This window comes from Eschrichtius robustus, chromosome 3 (assembly GCF_028021215.1).
Source record: "Eschrichtius robustus isolate mEscRob2 chromosome 3, mEscRob2.pri, whole genome shotgun sequence".
Taxonomy (NCBI): Eukaryota; Metazoa; Chordata; class Mammalia; order Artiodactyla; family Eschrichtiidae; genus Eschrichtius; species Eschrichtius robustus.
Window position 1 is genome coordinate 175,020,917 of NC_090826.1, and position 20,314 is coordinate 175,041,230.

A 20,314-nucleotide genomic window follows, 5' to 3' on the forward strand; every position below is an offset into this window, starting at 1 on the left:
TGTTCATCAGTGACATAGTCCTGTAATTTTCTTTTTTTGTGGTATCTTTGTTTGATTTTGGTATCAGGGTGACGGTGGCCTCATAAAATGAGTTTGGGAGTATTCCTACCTCTGCAATATTTTGGAAGAGTTTCAGAAGGATAGGTGTTAACTCTTGTCTAAATGTTTGATAGAATTCACCTGTGAAGCCATCTGGTCCTGGACTTTTGTTTCTTGGGAATATTATAATCATTGTTTCAATTTCAGTGCTTGTGATTGGTCTGTTCATATTTTATATTTCTTCCTACTTCAGTTTTGGGAGATTACACCTTTCTAAGAATTTGTCCATTTCTTCTAGGTTGTCCATTTTATTGGCATAGAGTTGTTTGTAGTAGTCTCTTATGATCATTTGTATTTCTGTGGTGTCAATTGTAACTTCTTTTTCATTTCTAACTTTCTTGATTTGAGCCCCCTCCCTTTTTTTCTTGATTGAGTCTGCATAAGTTTTATCAATTTTGTTCATCCTTTCAAAGAACCAGCTTTTAGTTTCATTGATCTTTTCTCTTGTTTTCTTCTTCTCCATTTCCTTTATTTCTGCTCTGATCTTTATGATTTCTTTCCTTATACTAATTTTGGGTTTCGTTTATTCTTCTTTCTCTAGTTGCTTTAGGTATATGGTTAGGTTTTTTTGGGGGGATTTTTCTTGTTTCTTGAGGTAAGAATGTATTGCTATAATATTCCCTAATAAAACTGCTTTTGCTGAATCCCAGAGGTTCTGGATCATCACATTCTCATTTTCATTTTTCTCTAGGTATTTTTTTATTTCCTTCTTGATTTCTTCAATGATCTATTGGTTGTTTAGTAGAATATTGTTTAGCTTCCACGTGTTTCTGTGTTTTACAGGTTTTTTCTTGTAGTTGATTTCTAACGTAATATTGTTGTGGTCAGAAAAGATACTTGATATGATTTCAGTTTTCTTAAATTTACCAAGGCTTGCTTTGTGGCCCAGCTTGTGATCTATCCTGGAGAATGTTCCACGTGCACTTGAAAAGAATGTATATTCTGCTGCTTTCTGATGGAATGCTCTATAAATTTCAATTAAGTCTATCTGGTCTAACCTAACATTTGAGGCCTGTGTTTTCTTATTGATTTTCTATCTGGATGATCTGTCCATTGATGTAAGTGGAGTGTTAAAGTCCCCCAGTATTATTGTGTTACTGTCAATTTCTGCTTTTATGGCTATTAACATTTGCCTTATATATTGAGATGCTCATATATTGGGTGAATATATATTTTAAATTGTTATATCTTCTTCTTGAATTGATCCTGTGATGATTCTGCAGTGTTATATTTTTGTCTCTTGTAACAGTCTTTATTTTAAAGTCTATTTTGTCTGATATGAGTATTGCTACCCCAACTCTCCTTTGATTTCCATTTACATGGAATAACTTTTCCATCCCCTCACTTTCAGTCTGTGTTTCCCTAGATCTGAAGTGGTTCTCTTGTAGACAGCATATATATGGGTTTTGTTTTTGTATCCATTCAGGCAGTCTATGTCTTTTGGTTGGAGCATTTAAACCACTTACATTTATGGTAATTACCAATATGTATTTATTGCCATTTTGTTGATTATTTTGGAGTTGTTTTTGTAGGTCTTTTTTCTCCCCTTCCTCTTTTGTTCTCTTCTTTAGTGATTCGATGACTCTCTTTAGTGTTGTGTTTGGATTCCTTTTTCTTTTTTGAGGGTATATCTATTGTAGATTTTTTATTTGCGATTATCATGAGGTTTTGATATAGCAGTCTATGTATATACAAGATTATTTTAAGTTGCTGGACTCTTAATTTCAAATGCATTTCCAATATCCTGCATTTGTACTCTCCTCTTCTCATGATTGCTGGTTTTGACATCATATTTATGTGTGAGTGATTTCCTACCTTTACTATATGTTTGCATTTACCAGTGAGCTTTCCCATTTCATAATTTTCTTGTTTCCAGTGTGGCCTTTTCTTTTCCATCTAGAAAGGTTCCTTTAGCATCTGTTTTAAAGCAGATGTTGGTGCATTTCATGTTTAAGAGATATCTTAAACTGTCCTCATTTCTTTTTTTTTTTTTAATTAATTAATTTATTTATTTTTAATTTATTTTTGGCTGTGTTGGGTCTTTTTTTTTTTAAGACTGCACTGTTCCCCTTTTTATTTTTATAAACTTTTTTTTTAATTTTTAACATCTTTATTGGAGTATAATTGCTTTACAATGGTGTGTTAGTTTCTGCTTTATAACAAAGTGAATCAGCTATACATATACATATGTCCCCATAGCTCTTCTCTCTTGCATCTCCCTCCCTCCCACCCTCCCAATCCCACCCTTCTAGGTGGTCACAAAGCACCGAGCTGATCTCCCTGTGCTATGCGGCTGCTTCCCACTAGCTATCTATTTTACGTTTGGTAGTGTATATATGTCCATGCCACTGTCTCACTTTGTCCCAGCTTACCCATCCCCATCCCCGTATCCTCAAGTCCATTCTCTAGTAGGTCTGCATCTTTATTCCCGTCTTGCCCCTAGGTTCTTCTGAGCATTTTTTTTCATTTTTTTTTCCAATTCCATATATATGTGTTAGCATACGGTATTTGTTTTTCTCTTTCTGACTTACTTCACGCTGTATGACAGTCTCTAGGTCCATCCACCTCACTACAAATAACAGTTTCATTCCTTTTCATGGCTGAGTAATATTCCATTGTATATATGTGCCACATCTTCTTTATCCATTCGTCTGTTGATGGACACTTAGGTTGCTTCCATGTCCTGGCTATTGTAAATAGAGCTGCAGTGAACATTGTGGTACATGACTCTTTTTGAACTATGGTTTTCTCAGGGTATATGCCCAGTAGTGGGATTGCTGGGTCGTATGGTAGTTCTATTTTTAGTTTTTTAAGGAGCCTCCATACTGTTCTCCATAGTGGCTGTATCAATTTACATTCCCACTAACAGTGCAAGAGGGTACCCTTTTCTCCACACCCTCTCCAGCATTTATTGTTTGTAGATTTTTTGATGATGGCCATTCTGACTGGTGTGAGGTGATACCTCATTGTAGTTTTGATTTGCATTTCCCTAATGATTAGTGATGTTGAGCATCCTTTCATGTGTTTGTTGGCAATCTGTATATCTTCTTTGGAGAACTGTCTATTTAGGTCTTCTGCCCATTTTTGGATTGGGTTGTTTGTTTTTTTGATATTGAGCTGCATGAGTTGCTGTATGTTTTGGAGATTAATCCTTTATCAATTCCTTCATTTGCAAATATTTTCTCCCATTCTGAGGATTGTCTTTTCGTCTTGTTTATGGTTTTCTTTGCTGTGCAAAAGCTTTTAAGTTTCATTAGGTCCCATTTGTTTATTTTTGTTTTTATTTCCATTTCTCTAGGAGGTGGGTCAAAAGGATCTTGCTGTGATATATGTCATAGAGTGTTCTTCCTATGTTTTCTTCTAAGAGTTTTATAGTGTCTGGCATTACATTTAGGTCTTTAATCCATTTTGAGTTTATTTTTGTGTATGATGTTAGGGAGTATTCTAATTTCATTCTTTTACATGTACCTGTCCAGTTTTCCCAGCACCACTTATTGAAGAGGCTGTCTTTTCTCCACTGTATATTCCTGCCTCCTTTATCAAAGATAAGGTGACCATACGTGTGTGGGTTTATCTCTGGGCTTTCTATCCTGTTCCATTGATCTGTATTTCTGTTTTTGTACCAGTACCGTACTGTCTTGGTTACTGTAGCTTTGTAGTATAGTCTGAAGTCAGGGAGCCTGATACCTCCAGCTCCATTTTTCTTTCTCTAGATTTCTTTGGCTATTCGGGGTCTTTTGTGTTTCCATACAAATTGTCAAATTTTTTATTCTAGTTCTGTGAAAAATGCCAGTGGTAGTTTGATACGGATTGCATTGAATCTGTAGATTGCTTTGGGTAGTAGAGTCATTTTCACAGTGTTGATTCTTCCAATCCAAGAACACGGTATATCTCTCCATCTGTTTGTATCATCTTTAATTTCTTTCATCAGTGTCTTACAGTTTTCTGCATACAGGTCTTTTGTCTCCTTAGGTAGGTTTATTCCTAGATATTTTATTCTTTTACTTGCAATGGTAAATGGGAATGTTTTCTTAATTTCACTTTCAGATTTTTCATTATTAGTGTATAGGAATGCAAGAGATTTCTGTGCATTAATTTTGTATCCTGCTACTTTACAAAATTCATTGATTAGCTCTAGTAGTTATCTGGTGGCATCTTTAGGATTCTCTATGTAGAGTATCATGTCATCTGCAAACTGTGACAGCTTTACTTCTTCTTTTCCAATTTGGATTCCTTTTATTTCTTTTTCTTCTCTGATTGCTGTGGCTAAAACTTCCAAAAGTATGTTGAATAATAGTGTTGAGAGTGGGCAACCTTGTCTTGTTCCTGATCATAGTGGAAATGGTTTCTGTTTTTCACCATTGAGGACGATGTTGGCTGTGGGTTTGTCGTATATGGCCTTTATTATGTTGAGGAAAGTTCCCTCTATGCCTACTTTCTGCAGGGCTTTTATCATAAATGTGTGTTGAATTTTCTTGAAAGATTTCTCTGCATCTATTGAGATGATCATATGGTTTTTCTCCTTCAATTTTTTAATATGGTGTATCACGTTGATTGATTTGCATATACTGAAGAATCCTTGCATTCCTGGGATAAACCCCACTTGATCATAGTGTATGATCCTTTTAGTGTGCTGTTGGATTCTGTTTGCCAGTATTTTGTTGAGGATTTTTGCATCTATGTTCATCAGTGATATTGGAATGTAGTTTTCTTTCTGTGTGACATCTTTGTCTGGTTTTGGTATCAGAGTTATGGTGACCTCATAGAATGAGTTTGGGAGTGTTCCTCCCTCTGCTATATTTTGGAATAGCTTGAGAAGTATAGGTGTTAGCTCCTCTCCGAATGTTTGAAAGAATTCGCCTGTGAAGCCATCTGGTCCTGGGCTTTTGTTTGTTGGAAGATTTTTAATCACAGTTTCAATCTCAGTGCTTGTGATTGGTCTGTTCATATTTTCTATTTCTTCCTGGTTCAGTCTCGGATAGTTGTGCCTTTCTAAGAATTTGTCCATTTCTTCCAGGTTGTCCATTTTATTGGCATATAGTTGCTTGTAGTAATCTCTCATGATCCTTTGTATTTCTGTAGTGTCAGTTATTACTTCTCCTTTTTCATTTCTAATTCTATTGATTTGAATCTTCTCCCTTTTTTTCTTGATGAGTCTGGCTAATTGTTTATCAATTTTGTTTATCTTCTCAAAGAACGAGCTTTTAGTTTTATTGATCTTTGCTATCGTTCCCTTCATTTCTTTTTCATTTATTTCTGATCTCATCTTTATGATTTCTTTCCTTCCACTAACTTTGGGGTTTTCTTGTTCTTCTTTCTCTAATTACTTTGGGTGTAAGGTTAGGTTGTTTATTTGAGATGTTTCTAGTTTCTTAAGGTAGGCTTGTATAGCTATAAACTTCCCTCTTAGAACTGCTTTTGCTGCATCTCATAGGTTTTGGGTCGTTGTGTTTTCATTGTCATTTGTTTCTAGGTATTTTTTGATTTCCCCTTTGATTTCTTCAGTGATCTCTTGGTTATTAATTAGTGTGTTGTTTAGCCTCCATGTGTTTGTATTTCTTACAGATTTTTTCCTGTAATTGATATCTAGTCTCATAGCGTTGTGATGGGAAAAGATACTTGATACGATTTCAATTTTCTTAAATTTACCAAGACTTGATTTGTGACCCTAGATATGATCTATCCTGGAGAATGTTCCATAAGCACTTGAGAAGAAAGTGTATTCTGTTGTTTTTGGATGGAATGTCCTATAAATATCAATTAAGTCCATCTTGTTTAATGTATCATTTAAAGCTTGTGTTTCCTTATTTACTTTCATTTTAGATGATCTGTCCATTGGTGAAAGTGGGGTGTTAGGGTGCCCTACTATGATTGTGTTACTGTCGATTTCCCCTTTTATGGCTGTGACTATTTTCCTTATGTATTGAGGTGCTCCTATGTTGGGTGCATAAATATTTACAATTGTTGTATCTTCTTCTTGGATTGATCCCTTGATCATTATGTAGTGTCCTTCTTTGTCTCTTGTAATAGTCTTTGTTTTAAAGTCTATTTTGTCTGCTATGAGAATTGGTAGTCCAGCTTTTTTTGATTTCCATTTGCATGGAATATCATTTTCCATCCCCTCACTTTCAGTCTGTATGTGTCCCTAGGTAGTGGGTCTCTTGTAGACAGCATATATATGGGTCTTGCTTTTGTATCCATTCAGCCAGTCTGTGTGTTTTGGTTGGAGCATTTAATCCATTTACATTTAAGGTAGTTATTGATATGTATGTTCCTATTACAATTTTCTTAATTGTTTTGCTTTTATTATTGTAGGTCTTTTCCTTCTCTTCTGTTTCCTGCCTGGAGAAGTTCCTTTAGCATTTGTTGTAAATCTGGTTTGGTGGTGCTGAATTCTCTTAGCTTTTGCTTGTCTGTAAAGCTTTTAATTTCTCCATCAAATCTGAATGAGATCCCTGCTGGGTAGAGTAATCTTGGTTGTAGGTTTTTCTCTTTCATCACTTTAAATATGTCCTGCCACTCCCTTCTGGCTTGCAGAGTTTTGTTGTTCATCTCTGTTTGTTTGCCCTTTACTTCTTCTAGGTCTTTGTTAAACGTTTCTTGTATTTTCTCCATTCTGTTTCCAAGATTTTCGATCATCTTTACTATCATTATTCTGAATTCTTTTTCAGGTAGACTGCCCATTTCCTCTTCATTTGTTAGGTCTGGTGGGTTTTTGCCTTGCTCCTTCATCTGCTGTGTGTTTCTCTGTCTTCTCATTTTGCTTAACTTACTGTGTTTGGGGTCTCCTTTTCACAGGCTGTGGGTTCGTAGTTTCCGTTTTTTTCGGTGTCTGTTCCCAGTGGCTAAGGTTGGTTCAGTGGGTTGTATAGGCTTCCTGGTGGAGGGGACTAGTGCCTGTGTTGTGGTGGATGAGGCCGGATCTTGTGTTTCTGGTGGGCACGTCCACGTCTGGTGGTGTGTTTTGGGGTGTCTGTGGCCTTATTATGATTTTAGGCACCCTCTGTGCTAATGGACGGGGTTGTGTTCCTGTCTTGCTAGTTGTTTGGCATAGGGTGTCCGGCACTGTAGTTTGCTGGTCGTTGAGTGGAGCTGGGTCTTGGCTTTGAGATGGAGATCTCTGGGAGCTTTTCACCATTTGATATTACGTGGAGCTGGGAGGTCTCTTGTGGACCGGTGTTCTGAACTTGGCTCTCCCACCTCAGAGGCACAGCCCTGATGCCTGGCTGGAGTACCAAGAGCCTGTCATCCACACGGCTCAGAATAAAAGGGAGCAAGAAAAGAAAGAAAGAACGAAGAAGATAAAATAAAATAAAATAAAGTTATTAAAATACAAAATAAATAATTATTAAGAAAAAAAAATAAATGGACAGACAGAACCCTAGGACAAATGGTAAAAGCAAAGCTATACAGACAAAATCAAACACAGAAGCATACACATACACACTCACAAAAAGAGAAAAAGGGAAAAAATATATATATATTGTTGCTCCCAATTCCACCTCCTCAATTTGGGTTGATTCGTTGTCTATTCAGGTGTCCCACAGATGCAGGGTACATCAAGTTGATTGTGGAGATTTAATCCTCTGCTCCTGAGGCTGCTGGGAGAAATTTCCCTTTCTCTTCTTTGTTCGCACAGCTCCCGGGGTTCAGCTTTGGATTTGGATCCGCCTCTGCATGTAGGTCGCCTGAGGGCATCTGCTCTTCGCTCAGAAAGGACGGGGTTAAAGGAGCAGCTGATTTGGGGGCTCCGGTCACTCAGGCAGGGGGGAGGGAGGGGTTTGGATGCGGGGTGAGCCTGTGGTAGCAGAGGTTGGCGTGACGTTGCACCAGCCTGAGGTGCGCTGTGCGTTCTCCCGGGGAAGTTGTCCCTGGATCCCAGGACCCTGGCAGTGATGGGCTGCACAGGCTCCCGGGAGAGAAGGTGTGGGTAGTGACCTGTGCTTGCACACAGGCTTCTTGGTGGTAGCAGCAGCAGCCTTAGCGTCTCATGCCCGTCTCTGGGGTCCGCGCTGATAGCCACGTCTCGCGCCCGTCTCTGGAACTCCTTTAAGCAGCGCTCTTAATCCCCTCTCCTCGTGCACCAGGAAACAAAGAGGCAAGAAAAAGTCTCTCGCCTCTTCGGCAGCTCCAGACTTTTTCCCGGACTCCCTCCCAGCCAGCTGTGGCGCACTAGCCCCCTTCAGGCTGTGTTCACACAGCCAACCCCAGTCCTCTCCCTGGGATCCGACTGAAGCCCAAGCCTCAGCTCCCAGCCCCCACCCGCCCTGGCGGCTGAGCAGACAAACCTCTCGGGCTGGTGAGTGCTGGTCGGCACCGATCCTCTGTTCGGGAATCTCTCCGCTTTGCCCTCCGCACCCCTGTTGCTGCACTCTCCTCCATGACTCCGAAGCTCCCCCACTCCGCCACCCACAGTCTCCGCCCACGAAGGGGCTTCTAGTGTGTGGAAACCTTTCCTCCTTCACAGCTCCCTCCCACTGGTGCAGGTCCCATCCCTATTCTTTGTCTCTGTTTTTTCTTTTTTCTTTTACCCTAGCCAGGTACATGGGGAGTTTCTTGCCTTTTGGGAGGTCTGAGGTCTTCTGCCAGCGTTCAGTATGTGTTTTGTAGGAGTTGTTCCACATGTTGATGTATTTCTGTTGTATCTGCGGGGAGGAAGTTGATTTCCCCGTCTTACTCTTCCACCATCTTGAACTCCTCCCCGCTGTTTTGGGTCTTCTTTGCTGCGAGTGGGCTGTCTCTAGTTGCGGTGAGCAGGGACTACTCTTCGTTGCAGTGCATTGTCTTCTCATTTCGGTGGCTTCTCTTGTTGTAAAGCATGGTCTCTAGGCGTGCGGGCTTCAGGAGTTGTGGCACGTGGGCTCAGTACTTGTGGCTTGTGGGCTGTAGAGTGCAGGCTCAGTAGTTGTGGCACACGGACTTAGTTGCTCCATGGCATGTGGGATCTTCCCGGACCAGGGCTCGAACCCGTGTCCCCTGCATTGGCAGGCAGATGCTTAACCATTGTGTCACCAGGGAAGTCCCTTAAACTGTCCTCATTTCTTTTCATTCTTTTTTCTTTATTCTGTTCTACAGCAGTGATTTCCACTATTCTGACTTTGAGCTCACGTATCCAATCTTCTGCCTCATTCATTCTGCTATTGATTCTTTCTAGTGTATTTTTCATTTCAGTTATTGTATGTTCAACTTTGTTTGTTCTTTAGATCTTCTAGTTCTTTGTTAAACATTTCTTGTAACCTCTCAGTCTGTTCCTCCATTTTTTTCTGAGATCTTGGATCATCTTTACTCTCATTACTCTGAAGTCTTTTTTCAGATAGATTGACTAGCTCCATTTCACTTAGTTGTTCTGCTGGGGTTTTTATTTTGTTCCTTCGTCTGGAACATATTCCTCTGCCATCCTATTTTGTCTAACTTTCTGTGTTTGCGGTCCCACAAGCTGCAGGATTGTAGTTTCTCTTGCTTCTGGTGTCTGTCCCCTGGTGAGTGAGGCTGGTCTAAGAGGCTTGTGCAGGCTTCCTGGTGGGAGAGACTGGTGCCTGCCTACTGGTGGTTGGAGCTGGGTCTTGTCTGTCTGTTTGGCAGGGCCATATCAACAGGTGTGTTTAGAGGTGGCTGTGGACTGAGGGAGAGTTTAAACAACCTGTCTGCTGATGGGTGAGGCTATGTTCCTGCCCTGTTGGTTGTTTGGCCTGAGGCGACCCAGCACTGGAGCATGCAGGCTGTTGGGTGTGGCCAGTTCTTGGCATCAAAATGGAGACCTGCAGACAGCTCATACGAATAAGTGCTCCCCAGTACCTTGACACCAGTGTCCTTGTCCCTGCAGTGAGACACAGTTGCCCCGTTACCTCTCCAGGAGACCCTCCCAGACCAGCAGGTAGGTCTGACCCAGGCTTCTGTGAAGTCACTGCTTTTTCCCTGGGTCCCAAGGTGTACAAGACCTTGTGTGTGTCCTCCAAGAGTGGAGTTTATGGTTCCTCCAGTCCTATGGAGTTCCTGCAATCAAGTCCCACTGGCCTTCAAAACCAAGTGCTCTGGGGGCTGCTCCTCCTGATGCCAAACCCCCAGACTGGGCAGCATGACATAGGCTGAGAAGTCTCACTCCTGTGGGAGACCCTCTGTGATATAATTATTTTCCAGTTTGTGTCTCGCCCACCTGGCAGGTATGGGATTTGATTGTATCGTGAATGCACCCCTCCTACCATCTCATTGTGTCTTCTTCTTTGTCTTTGTACATAGAATATCTTTTTTGTTAGGTTCGGTCTTTTCTGTCGATGGTTGTTCAGCACTTAGTTGTGATTTTGGTGTTTTCTTGAGAAGAAGTGAACTCAGGTCCTTCTACTCTGCCATCTTGTTCTCCACCCAGGCATCTATTTCATTCTTTTCTATGGCTCAGTAATATTCATTGTATAAATACACCACATCTCCCTTATCCATGCATCTGTCAATCTGTCAGTGGATGTTTAGGTTGTTTCCATGTCTTGGTTATTGTGAATATAGTGCTGCTATGAACATAGGGGTGCATGTATCTTTTTGAATTATAATTTTGTCTGGATATATGTCCAGGAGTGAGATTGCTGGATCATATAGCAACTCTATTTTTAGTATTTTGAGGAACCCCCATACTGTTTTCCATAGTGGCTGCACCAATTGTCATTCCCACCAACAATGTAGGAGGGTTCCCTTTTCTCCACAACCCCCTCCAGCATTTGTTATTTGTAGATTTTTTAATGATGCCCATTCTGACTGGTGTGAGGTGGTACCTCATTGTAGTTTTGATTTGCATTTCTCTAATAATTAGTGATGATGAGCATCTTTTCATGTGCCTATTGACCATCTGTATGTCTTCTTTGGAGAAATGTATATTTAGGTATTTTGCCCATTTTTTAATTGTGTTGTTTGTTTGTTTTTGTTGTTATTGGGTTGTATGAGCTGTTTGTATATTTTGAAAATTAAGCCCTTTATTGGTCACATCATTTGCAAATATTTTCTTGCAGTCTGTAGGTTGTCTTTTCATTTGGTTTATGGTTTCCTTTGCTGTCAAAAGCTGATAAGTTTGATTACGTCCCATTTGTTTATTTTGTTTTTATTTTTATTGCCTTGGGAGACTGACCTACGAAAATGGTATGATTTATGTCAGAGACTGTTTTGCCTATGTTCTTTTCTAAGAGTTTTATGATGTCATGTCTTATATTTGTCTTTAAGCCATTTTGAGTTTATTTTTGTGCATGGTGTGAAGGTATGTTCTAACTTCATTGATTTGCATGTGGCTATCCAACTTTCCCAACACCACTTACTGAAGAGACTTTCTTTTCCCCATTGTATGTTCTTTCCTCCTTTGTTGATGATTAATTGTCCATAGGTGTGTGAGTTTATTTTGGAGCTCTTCTATTCCATTGATCCATGTCTGTTTTTTCTGCCAATACCACACTGTTTTGATAACTGTAGATTTGTAATATTGTCTGAAGTCTTGGAGGGTTATGCCTCCTGCTTTCTTCTTTTTCCTGAGAATTGCTTTGGCAATTCTGGGTCTTTTTAGTTTCCATATAAATTTTAGTGTTATTTGTTATAGTTCTGTGAAAAATGTCATGGATAATTTGATAGGGGTCACGTTAAGTCTATAGATTGCTTTGGATAGTATGGCCATTTTAACAATATTAATTCTTCCAATCCAAGAGCATGGGATATCTTTCCATTTCTTTTTATCATCTTCAGTTTCCTTTATTGATGTTTTGTAGTTCTCAGCATATAAGTATTTCACCTTCTTGGTGAGTTTTATTCCTAAGTATTTTATTTTATTTTATTTTTTGATGCAACTTTAAAGGGTATTGTTTGTCTACATTCCCTTTCTGATATTTCATTGTTAGTATAAAGAAATGCAACCGATTTCTGTATGTTAATCTTGTATCCTGCTACTTTACTGAATTTATCAGTTCTAGCAGTTTTTGTGTGGAGTCTTTAGGGTTTTCTCTATGTAGTATAATGTCATCTGCATATAATGACAATTTTACCTCTTCCCTACCAATTTGAACACATTTTATTTCTTTTTCTTGTCTAATTGTTGTGGCTAGGACTTCCAATACTATGTTGAATAGAAGTGTTGACCATGGGCATCCTTGTCTTTTTCCAGATTTTAGCAGGAACGCTTTCAGCTTTTCACCATTGAGTATTATATTGGCTATGGGTTTGTCATAAATAGCTTTTATTATGTTGAGATATGTTCCCTCTCTATCCACTTTGTAAGGATTTTTATCATGAATCGATGTTGAATTTTATCAAATGCTTTTTCTGCATCTACTGAGATGATCATGTGGTGTTTGTCTTTTTTTTTTTTGATGTGGTGCATTACATTGATTGATTTACGTATGTCAAACCATCATTGTGACCCTGGGATGAATCCAAGTTGGTTGTGGTGTATGATCTTTTTTATGTATTGTTTGATTTGGTTTGCTAATATTTTGTTGAGAATTTTTGCATCTATATTCATCAAAGATATTGGCCTGTAATTTTCTTTTTTGGTGGTGTCTTTATCTCGTTTTGGTATCAGGGTGATGGTGACTTCATGGAATGTCTTTGGGAGTGTTCCCTCCTCTTCAGTCTTTTGGAAGAGTTTGAGAAGGATTGGTGTAAGTTTTTTGTATGTTTGGTAGAATTTGCCTGTGAAGCCATCTGGTCCTGGACTTTTGTTTGTAGGGAGTATTTTTATTACAAATTCTATTTCATTTCTAGTGACTGGTCTTTTCGAGTTATCTATTTCTTCTTCATTCATTTTTGGTGGACTGTATGTTTCTAGAAACTTGTCCATTTCTACTAGGTTGCCGAATTTGTTGGCATATAATTGCTCATAGTGTTCTCTTATGGTTTTTTGTATCTCTGCAGTATGAGTTGTGCTTTCTCCCCTTTCCTTTCTTATTTTATTTGAGTCTTCTCTCTTTTCTTCTTGGTGAGCCTAGCCAGAGGTTTGTCAATTATGTTTACCCTTTCAAAGAACCAGCTCTTGGTTTTATTGATTTTTTCTTAAATCTCTATTTTATTTATTTCCTCGCTGATCTTTATTATTTCCTTCTTTCTGCTGACTTTAGATTTTGTGTATTCTTTTTTTTTTCTAATTCTTTTAGGTGGTGGGTTAGTTTTTTTGCAACTTTTCTTGTTTCATGAAGAAGGCCTGTATCACTATGAACTTCTCTCTAAGAACTTTTTTTGATGCATCCCATAGATTTTGCATGGTTGTGTTTTCATTGTCATTTGCCTCAAGGTATTTTTTAATTTTTTCTTTGTTTTCATCGTTGGCCCATTGGCTTTTTAATAGCATGTTGTTTAGTCTTCATGTAATTGTTTTTCTTTTTTCCTCATTTCTTTTTCTGTGGTTGATTTCTAGTTTCATGCCATTGTGGTCAGAAAAAATGCTTGAAATAATTTCTATACTCTTAAATTTGTTGACTGTTTTGTGCCCTTGTATGTGGTCAATCCTAGGCAATGTTCCATGTGCACTTGAAAAGAATGTGTATTCTGCTTTTTTTAGATGTAATGTCCTGAAAATATCAATTAAGTCTAACTGTTCTATTGTATCATTTCAGAGCTCTGTTGCCTTATTGATTTTCTGTCTAAAAAAATCTTTCCATTGATGTGAGTGGGGTGTTAAAGTCTCCTACTATTATTGTATTCCCATCAGTTTCTCTCTTTATGTCCGTTAGTATTTGTTTTATGTATTTGGGTACTCCTATACTGGGTGCATATATGTTGACAAGTGTAATATCCTCTTCTTGTATTGATCCGTTTACCATTATATACTGTCCTTCTTTATCTTTCTTTTTAGACTTTGTTTTAATGTCTATTTTGTCTGATATGAGTATTGCAACCCCACTTTCTTGTCATTTCTGTTTGCGTGGAATATCTTTTTGCATCCCCTCACTTTCCACCTATGTGTGTCCTTTGCCCGAAAATGGGTCTCTTGTAGGCAGCATATTGTAGGCTCTTGTTTTTTATCCAATCTGCCACTCTATGTCTTTTGATTGGAGCATTCTCCCCATTGACATTTAAGATAATTATTGATATTTTATTGTCATTTTAAACCTTGTTTGCCCATTGATATTGTATTTCTTCTTTGTCTCTTTCTTTTTCTTTTGTTTTTCCTTCTGTGGTTTGATGATTTTCTTTCATATTTTTCTTGTGTTCTCTTCTTTTTGGTTTTTGTGAATTTATTGTATGTTTTTGATTTCTGGTTACCTTGTTTTTCCAGTATATTAGCCCCTTCCTATATCTACTGGTTTTAGACTGGTAGTCATGTAGTCTCAAACACATTCTGGAAAAAAAATCTACATTTTCTTACTCTCCTCTCCCACATTTTATGATTTTGATGCCTTCTTTTACGTCTTCATGTTCATCCTTTTTTCATCCTTTTGGTTATCATCGCTTTCACAGAAATTTTTTCTTTTAATATGTGTACTGGCTTATTTAAGTGATTTAGTTTCAAACTGAGATTTTCTGTTTCCTATAGATTCTTGTTTCTTTCCTATTTAGAGAAGACGTTTTGATATTTCCTTTAGGATAGGCTTAGTATTGCTGTATTTTTTTAGTTTTTGCTTGTTTGAGAAATTCTTTATCTCTACTTCTATTCCAAATGATAAGCTTGCAGGCTAGAGTATCCTAGGTTACATATTTTTCCCTTTCAGGACTTTGAATATATCTTGCCACTCCCTCCTGGTCTGCAACATTTCTGTAGAGAAAGCAGCTGATAGCCTTATGGAGGTTTGCTTGTAATTAACTCTTTGTTTTTCTCTTGCTGCCTTTAGATATTTAGCAGGCCTCCTCTTTGCTCTGTGGTTGTCACTTCCCTGTCAGGGGCAGAGTCTGCTCCTGTGTTGTTGGAGTAGAAGCCCTCAGAACGGTTTCTGAGCTGCAGTGTGAGGTAGACGGGAGTGGAGTGTTCCCGCTGGGAGAGGGGCCACTGAGTCTTCCTTTGCCAGAGCTGTCTACCAGGGAGTGCGTTCTGTGGTGTCACCTGTGCAGGCTCACAAAGTACACTGTGGTTGGCACTGCCCTCGGCACCACCTCCACTGTGGGAATTCAGGCAGTTGGCCCTGGTGTCCCTCAGGCACTGTTTTCACAAAGCCACCGTTTTCACAAACCCACCAGCACAGATCCTTAGGTGCCGATCCACTGAAGTTGGGTACCAGGACTGCAGTAGTCACACATCTGGACCTGCCATGGGAGCTATGGAAGCATCCCAGACCCCAGCCCCGCCTCCACGTTCATGTGACCGCAAAGCCCACAGCTGCTGAGGCTGGACTTGTCTGAGCCATGGGAGCACCCACTGTCCTGCTCCCAGAGCTCATAGAGGCAGCAGGGAGAAAGAGGCTGTATGGCAGGCTTCACCCCTCCCTTCACACGCCCTTTAGCAATGGCACTTTGCCTCTATAGCGGGCCCAGGCTTCTTCTGCGTACACCCCAGTTGTGGCCCATACCACACTCCAGCCCCTTCAGTCTGTCTCCATGCCGCCAACCCCAGTCCTCTCCCCCGGGCTGTCCTCTGAAGCCTGAGTTTCAGCACCCAGCCTCTGCACACACCAGTAGGCATGCATCTTGGGCTGGGGATTGCAACAAGGTAGCACCAATCCTCTGTGCCCATCTCTCTCTGTTCTGCCTGCCACCAACCAGTTGTTGCACTCTCTTCCGAGCCTCTGAAGCTCCCTTTCTGTCCCAGCTGATCTCCGCGCCAGTGAAGGTGCTTCCCAGGATGTAGGAACGTTTCCTCTTTCACAGCTCCCTCCCAGGGGCGCAGGTCCATCCTGATTTCTTTTTTTTTTCTTTTGCCCTATGCAGTTATGTGGAGCTCTTTCTTGCACTGCTGGGTGTCTGATATCTATTGCCCTAGTTCAGTAAGGTATTACGTGAGAATTATTCTACATGTAGATGTATTTTTGATGTATTTTTGGAGGAGGTGAGCTCCACGTCCTTCTATTCTGCCATCTTGATTCCTCCCTCCAAAGAATTTGTTTTAAAAGATTCCTAACACTGATACCCCACTTTTGTTTTCAGTTTGACTCCGTGGCTGATGTATCTGATGTGTCAAGCAATGTTACCCTAAAAAGTTACACCATGCACTTTGAGGTACCTCTGTGTGCTGCATGAATGCATGATCTTTGCATGGTGTGTTGATGGCACGGTGAAAAGCAGAACACTTCACTGATTGGTTAAATCAGCTAAATCAGAACCCTCAGATGTTTAGAGCAGCTACACTTCCTAATGGCACATTCTAGATCCTAATCATAGAGTGCCTTTGTCTTTCTGATGTCTTTGTGTGTCCTCTTTATTTTGGAGGCTGGAATCCTATAACAAGCGGAACAATGTGGAATGAGAAAAGAGGGAAGGAGGAGTCAGGTTCCCTACATAGATCCAGGAATTTTAAAGTGAAATACAATTGTGCTCACTTAGTGACTGACCATGAGAGAACATTGCTAACTTTGCTCTGGGGAAGGGCTGTTCTCAAGAAGGAGGCTCTGTGCTGACACCCATGAAGAGACTACCTTGCTAACCCGACCCCTCACCCTACTGCTTTGCAATGCAGCAGCCCTAGTCCACAGGGAACAATAGCCAAAGCACCAGTATGTGAGCTCTTGGGGCACTAAGAATGCTGGCCATCTAATGTGACCATCAGCTTATTATCTCACCTTTACCAAGAATCCAGGGGCCACAGGACTCCAGATGAGCTAAGTTCCATAGGAGGAGATGGGGACAGCGTTCCCTTCATTGATGACATGTGACACATGATTTTCTATCCTACTTCAAGACTGTTTTCTTTAGACCTTAGTCACCAACAGTAACTTTTTTTTCAGGGCTTAGCTGATACCAAAATCCCCCGGTCTGGGACACCTGTGAGTATTAGGAGCAACCGGAGCCTATCCGTACTGCGCATCCCAAGTCAGAACCAAGTCAGCCAGACCTATTCCCAAGGCTCTCTCCACCGCAGTGTCAGTCAACTCATGAACATTCAAGACAAGAAGGTCTTGATTGACGACTCGCTGTGGGAAACCATCATGGGCCATGATAGCGGACTGGTGAGTCAATTTCCTCATCCAGAGCCTTTGCTAAACATTCCAGAAGTATGTTGATAAAGAGGTGGCACGGAGCTTCCTGTACCTCATTGAATGATGGCCGCACAGCACTCAGTGCATCCCTCTGACCATTTACCCAATTATTTTGCAACAACTTGTTTACCTGCTTGATGAGCAGGGTAGAAACTTTGTCTTGTTCTTCTGGCACACAATGGATGCTCAAAAAATAAATTCATGCATAAGTGAAGAGACAAACAGGCTCTACTTCATTATCTTGGGCAGAACATGACTGAAAACATTGGAACTGGCCTAAAAGAGGCATAAAGTACAAGCACCTGTTTTACTAAAAGGAAAAAAAAAAAGAAAAGAAAAGGAAGTGTGTTTTCCTTCTGGTTTATGGTTAGAGGAGAAAAAGAGTCTCTCAATAGGATCAATAGTTTCTTTCCAAGAAACTCAGAAAATTATGATAAATAAGGGCATTACTATTTATGAACTTTGTTTTTCATAATTTCAGTCCAGGGGGTACAAAAGAGTTAACCTCATCATTATGTAATATTTATTTTGAGCCCCTAGTGGCTGAAATGAATAAAGTCCTAGAGTTTTTAGCAACCATCACACTTCATTGTGCCAACTACCTACATGTCTGAGAGAGTACCATTCCTTTGGGATAGTTGGATAATAAACAGATGGCCAACTAAGAACTTAGCGCCTCTGCTTACTCCTCTGAGCCAGAAGTCATCACCTCCATTTCTTTCAACTATCTGCTTCTGCATTTGGACTCTCACTCATCTCTCTCTCTCCCCACTTCTCACTTTTCCTTCACTGAAAAGTTGATGACTTCCATGAAACCTTTCTTAACTAATGGCAAGGAATAAAGCAAGTTTCCTGGCTCCAGTTTCCAATCACAACAAAAAATAAAATTTACAGTCCTTCTGGTTTGCCTAGAATGATGCTAAATAATAAGCATTTAAAAATCATGGGCCTGTTTGAAGTTGTTACAACTACTGAATTCCATGATTCCATTTTGGATCTAAAGTTTCTAAATATCAGGAATAATTATATTAGGTTGAAACATAAATAATTGTTAATTGATCATATTTGACATGCAAAATGGCAGTTTCATATAGTTCAACATAATACATTGAGGGCTTAGATGAATGTGTGCCCTTACCCAAGAACACACAGCTAGTAATTTTTTCGTGGAATTGGGATCTTAGAAATATTGTCTGATTACACTGCCCCCATTCTTCACTATTATACTATATTGCCATTTTTGCTTACTTTTGACCATACTGGTAATAGGCAGTATGCAAAGCAATTCAGTGAAAGCTTTTCAAGATGCCCATACTCGGCAAATTATCTGTTCATTATAACATTATAATCAATATTACCAGCCCTATTCAATAAATATAAAATATAGTAAGAGAGTGAGACACAATGGAGCATAACAGCTTGCATTCTGGCTCTTCTGTTTAATTTTGAACTAAATCATATAAAATGTCCCCACTTTACAGATGAGGAAACTGAGGCTTGAAAGGTTAAGATATGGTACAATGTAACACTCAAATGATATATTAATACATTTTGCATACGACTATTGCCAGCAAACATCCTAACCAGTGATGATTGGTGTGTTTTTCAGTATGTGGATGAAGAGGACCTGATGAATGCCATCAAGGGTTTCAGCTCTGTGACTAAGGAGCACACCACATTCACCGACACCCACCTGTAAAGTATGGAAACCTGTAAGATATAAAGCTGGATGAGGGCTCCACACCCCATCCCCACAGGGTTATCACACATCATAAATGCTGAAAAGCCATGGCTTGTTATCCTATAATCCTTTAAAGAAATGAGGAGTGTTTTTGAAATTGTTCCTCCCCAATAGAGGTCTAAGAACTATTATTTTTCTGGCTGTCTGAAATGTGGGGTTTCTGAAATTTTATGTCCGTATGAAAATACTTATTTTGCTCCCCTTATTTTGTGGAAGCTAAATAAGCATATAACTTTTACTTGGCTCATTTGGCAGTGACGCCATTGTTTAAACGAATAATCAGTGGCAATTTCGAGTTGGCCCACAGTTGCTACCGGTAAGTGAAGTTACTAATTTAAAGGCTAAGGATTCTTCTGAGGGGATGTCGTTGCTGCTTCTCTGAGCAGCACAGCACTGCTTCTGCTTTCATTCCCCTATTTCCATGAAAGTTGACATGATCCTGTGAGGAACAGTTCTAATAATAGCTGCAAAATCAAGTCCCAATTTCAGATCAAGCTGAAACACTTAAGAGAAAAACAGGCTCTGCACTGAGGCTACACATTTGGCTGTAGGTTCTATTTGATTACAATGTTTAGGGATAAATATTTACCAAACCACATAAACTTGTAAATCAATGTCCGTTCTTACACTTATGAATCGTCTAAAAAACTAAGGAATAAACAGCTAATTTATAGATTTCAAGGAGAAAAATGAAGGGTTTTGATAGATATTTTACATAGTTTTGAAACTCCAATCAGTACTTTACATAAAATTCTCTCAATTCACTGAATACCCAGGAATACTGACATCTTCAACTTGGCACATTTCACATGGAAACTTTTATTTGCATTTTTTAACTAGCCTACGTGAAATTAAAAAAGGAAATATTTTGTGTTCCTTCCAGCCTTGAAATTATAAAATTAACATTTATATGTAAATACAGGATTACATATATGAATATATATCATATATCTGTACTATATCCCTTCATTTCAGCGAACTACTAGAATCACTTAGAGCAGATGATATTTAACAGTACCAGTTTCCATGGGTCAAAAGTTTTTGCTATTTACTTTATTTGGATTATAAAGCTATTGGTAAGTTCTACATCAGGAAGCATTTTTTTCCCCAAGTCAACATAAAATGAAATGTGTTTAAGCTTGTTCTTTATGGAAAACAATGTAAGAAAACCCCTTCTTCATTCCTAAAGGTCTTAATGACTCCAGGAAGTTATTTTGAATATGTATGTCTAAAACACAACTGTCGGACATATTTTGTGAATTACATTCAGAAATAGGTGGATTTCCCCAAAGCTGAGATGGCAAAAACTTGTAAAACAAGGAATAACCTTACTTACTCTGCCTGAAAATGATGAATTACCCTAAATGTCCAACAGTCAAAGATCATGAAC

The 20,314-nt window shown here is 39.4% G+C and overlaps 1 protein-coding gene across 1 annotated transcript in view; it reads left to right on the top strand.

Moving 5' to 3' along the window:
* Nucleotides 1–18,882, top strand: part of USH2A (usherin) — a 795,295-nt gene extending 776,413 nt beyond the window's left edge. Inside the window, exons 70-71 of the mRNA XM_068538548.1 lie at nt 16,932–17,153; nt 18,793–18,882. Of these exons, the coding sequence (XP_068394649.1) occupies nt 16,932–17,153; nt 18,793–18,882 (312 nt within the window). The remainder of the gene's footprint in view (nt 1–16,931; nt 17,154–18,792) is intronic.
* The last annotated feature ends 1,432 nt before the right edge of the window (nt 18,883–20,314 follow it).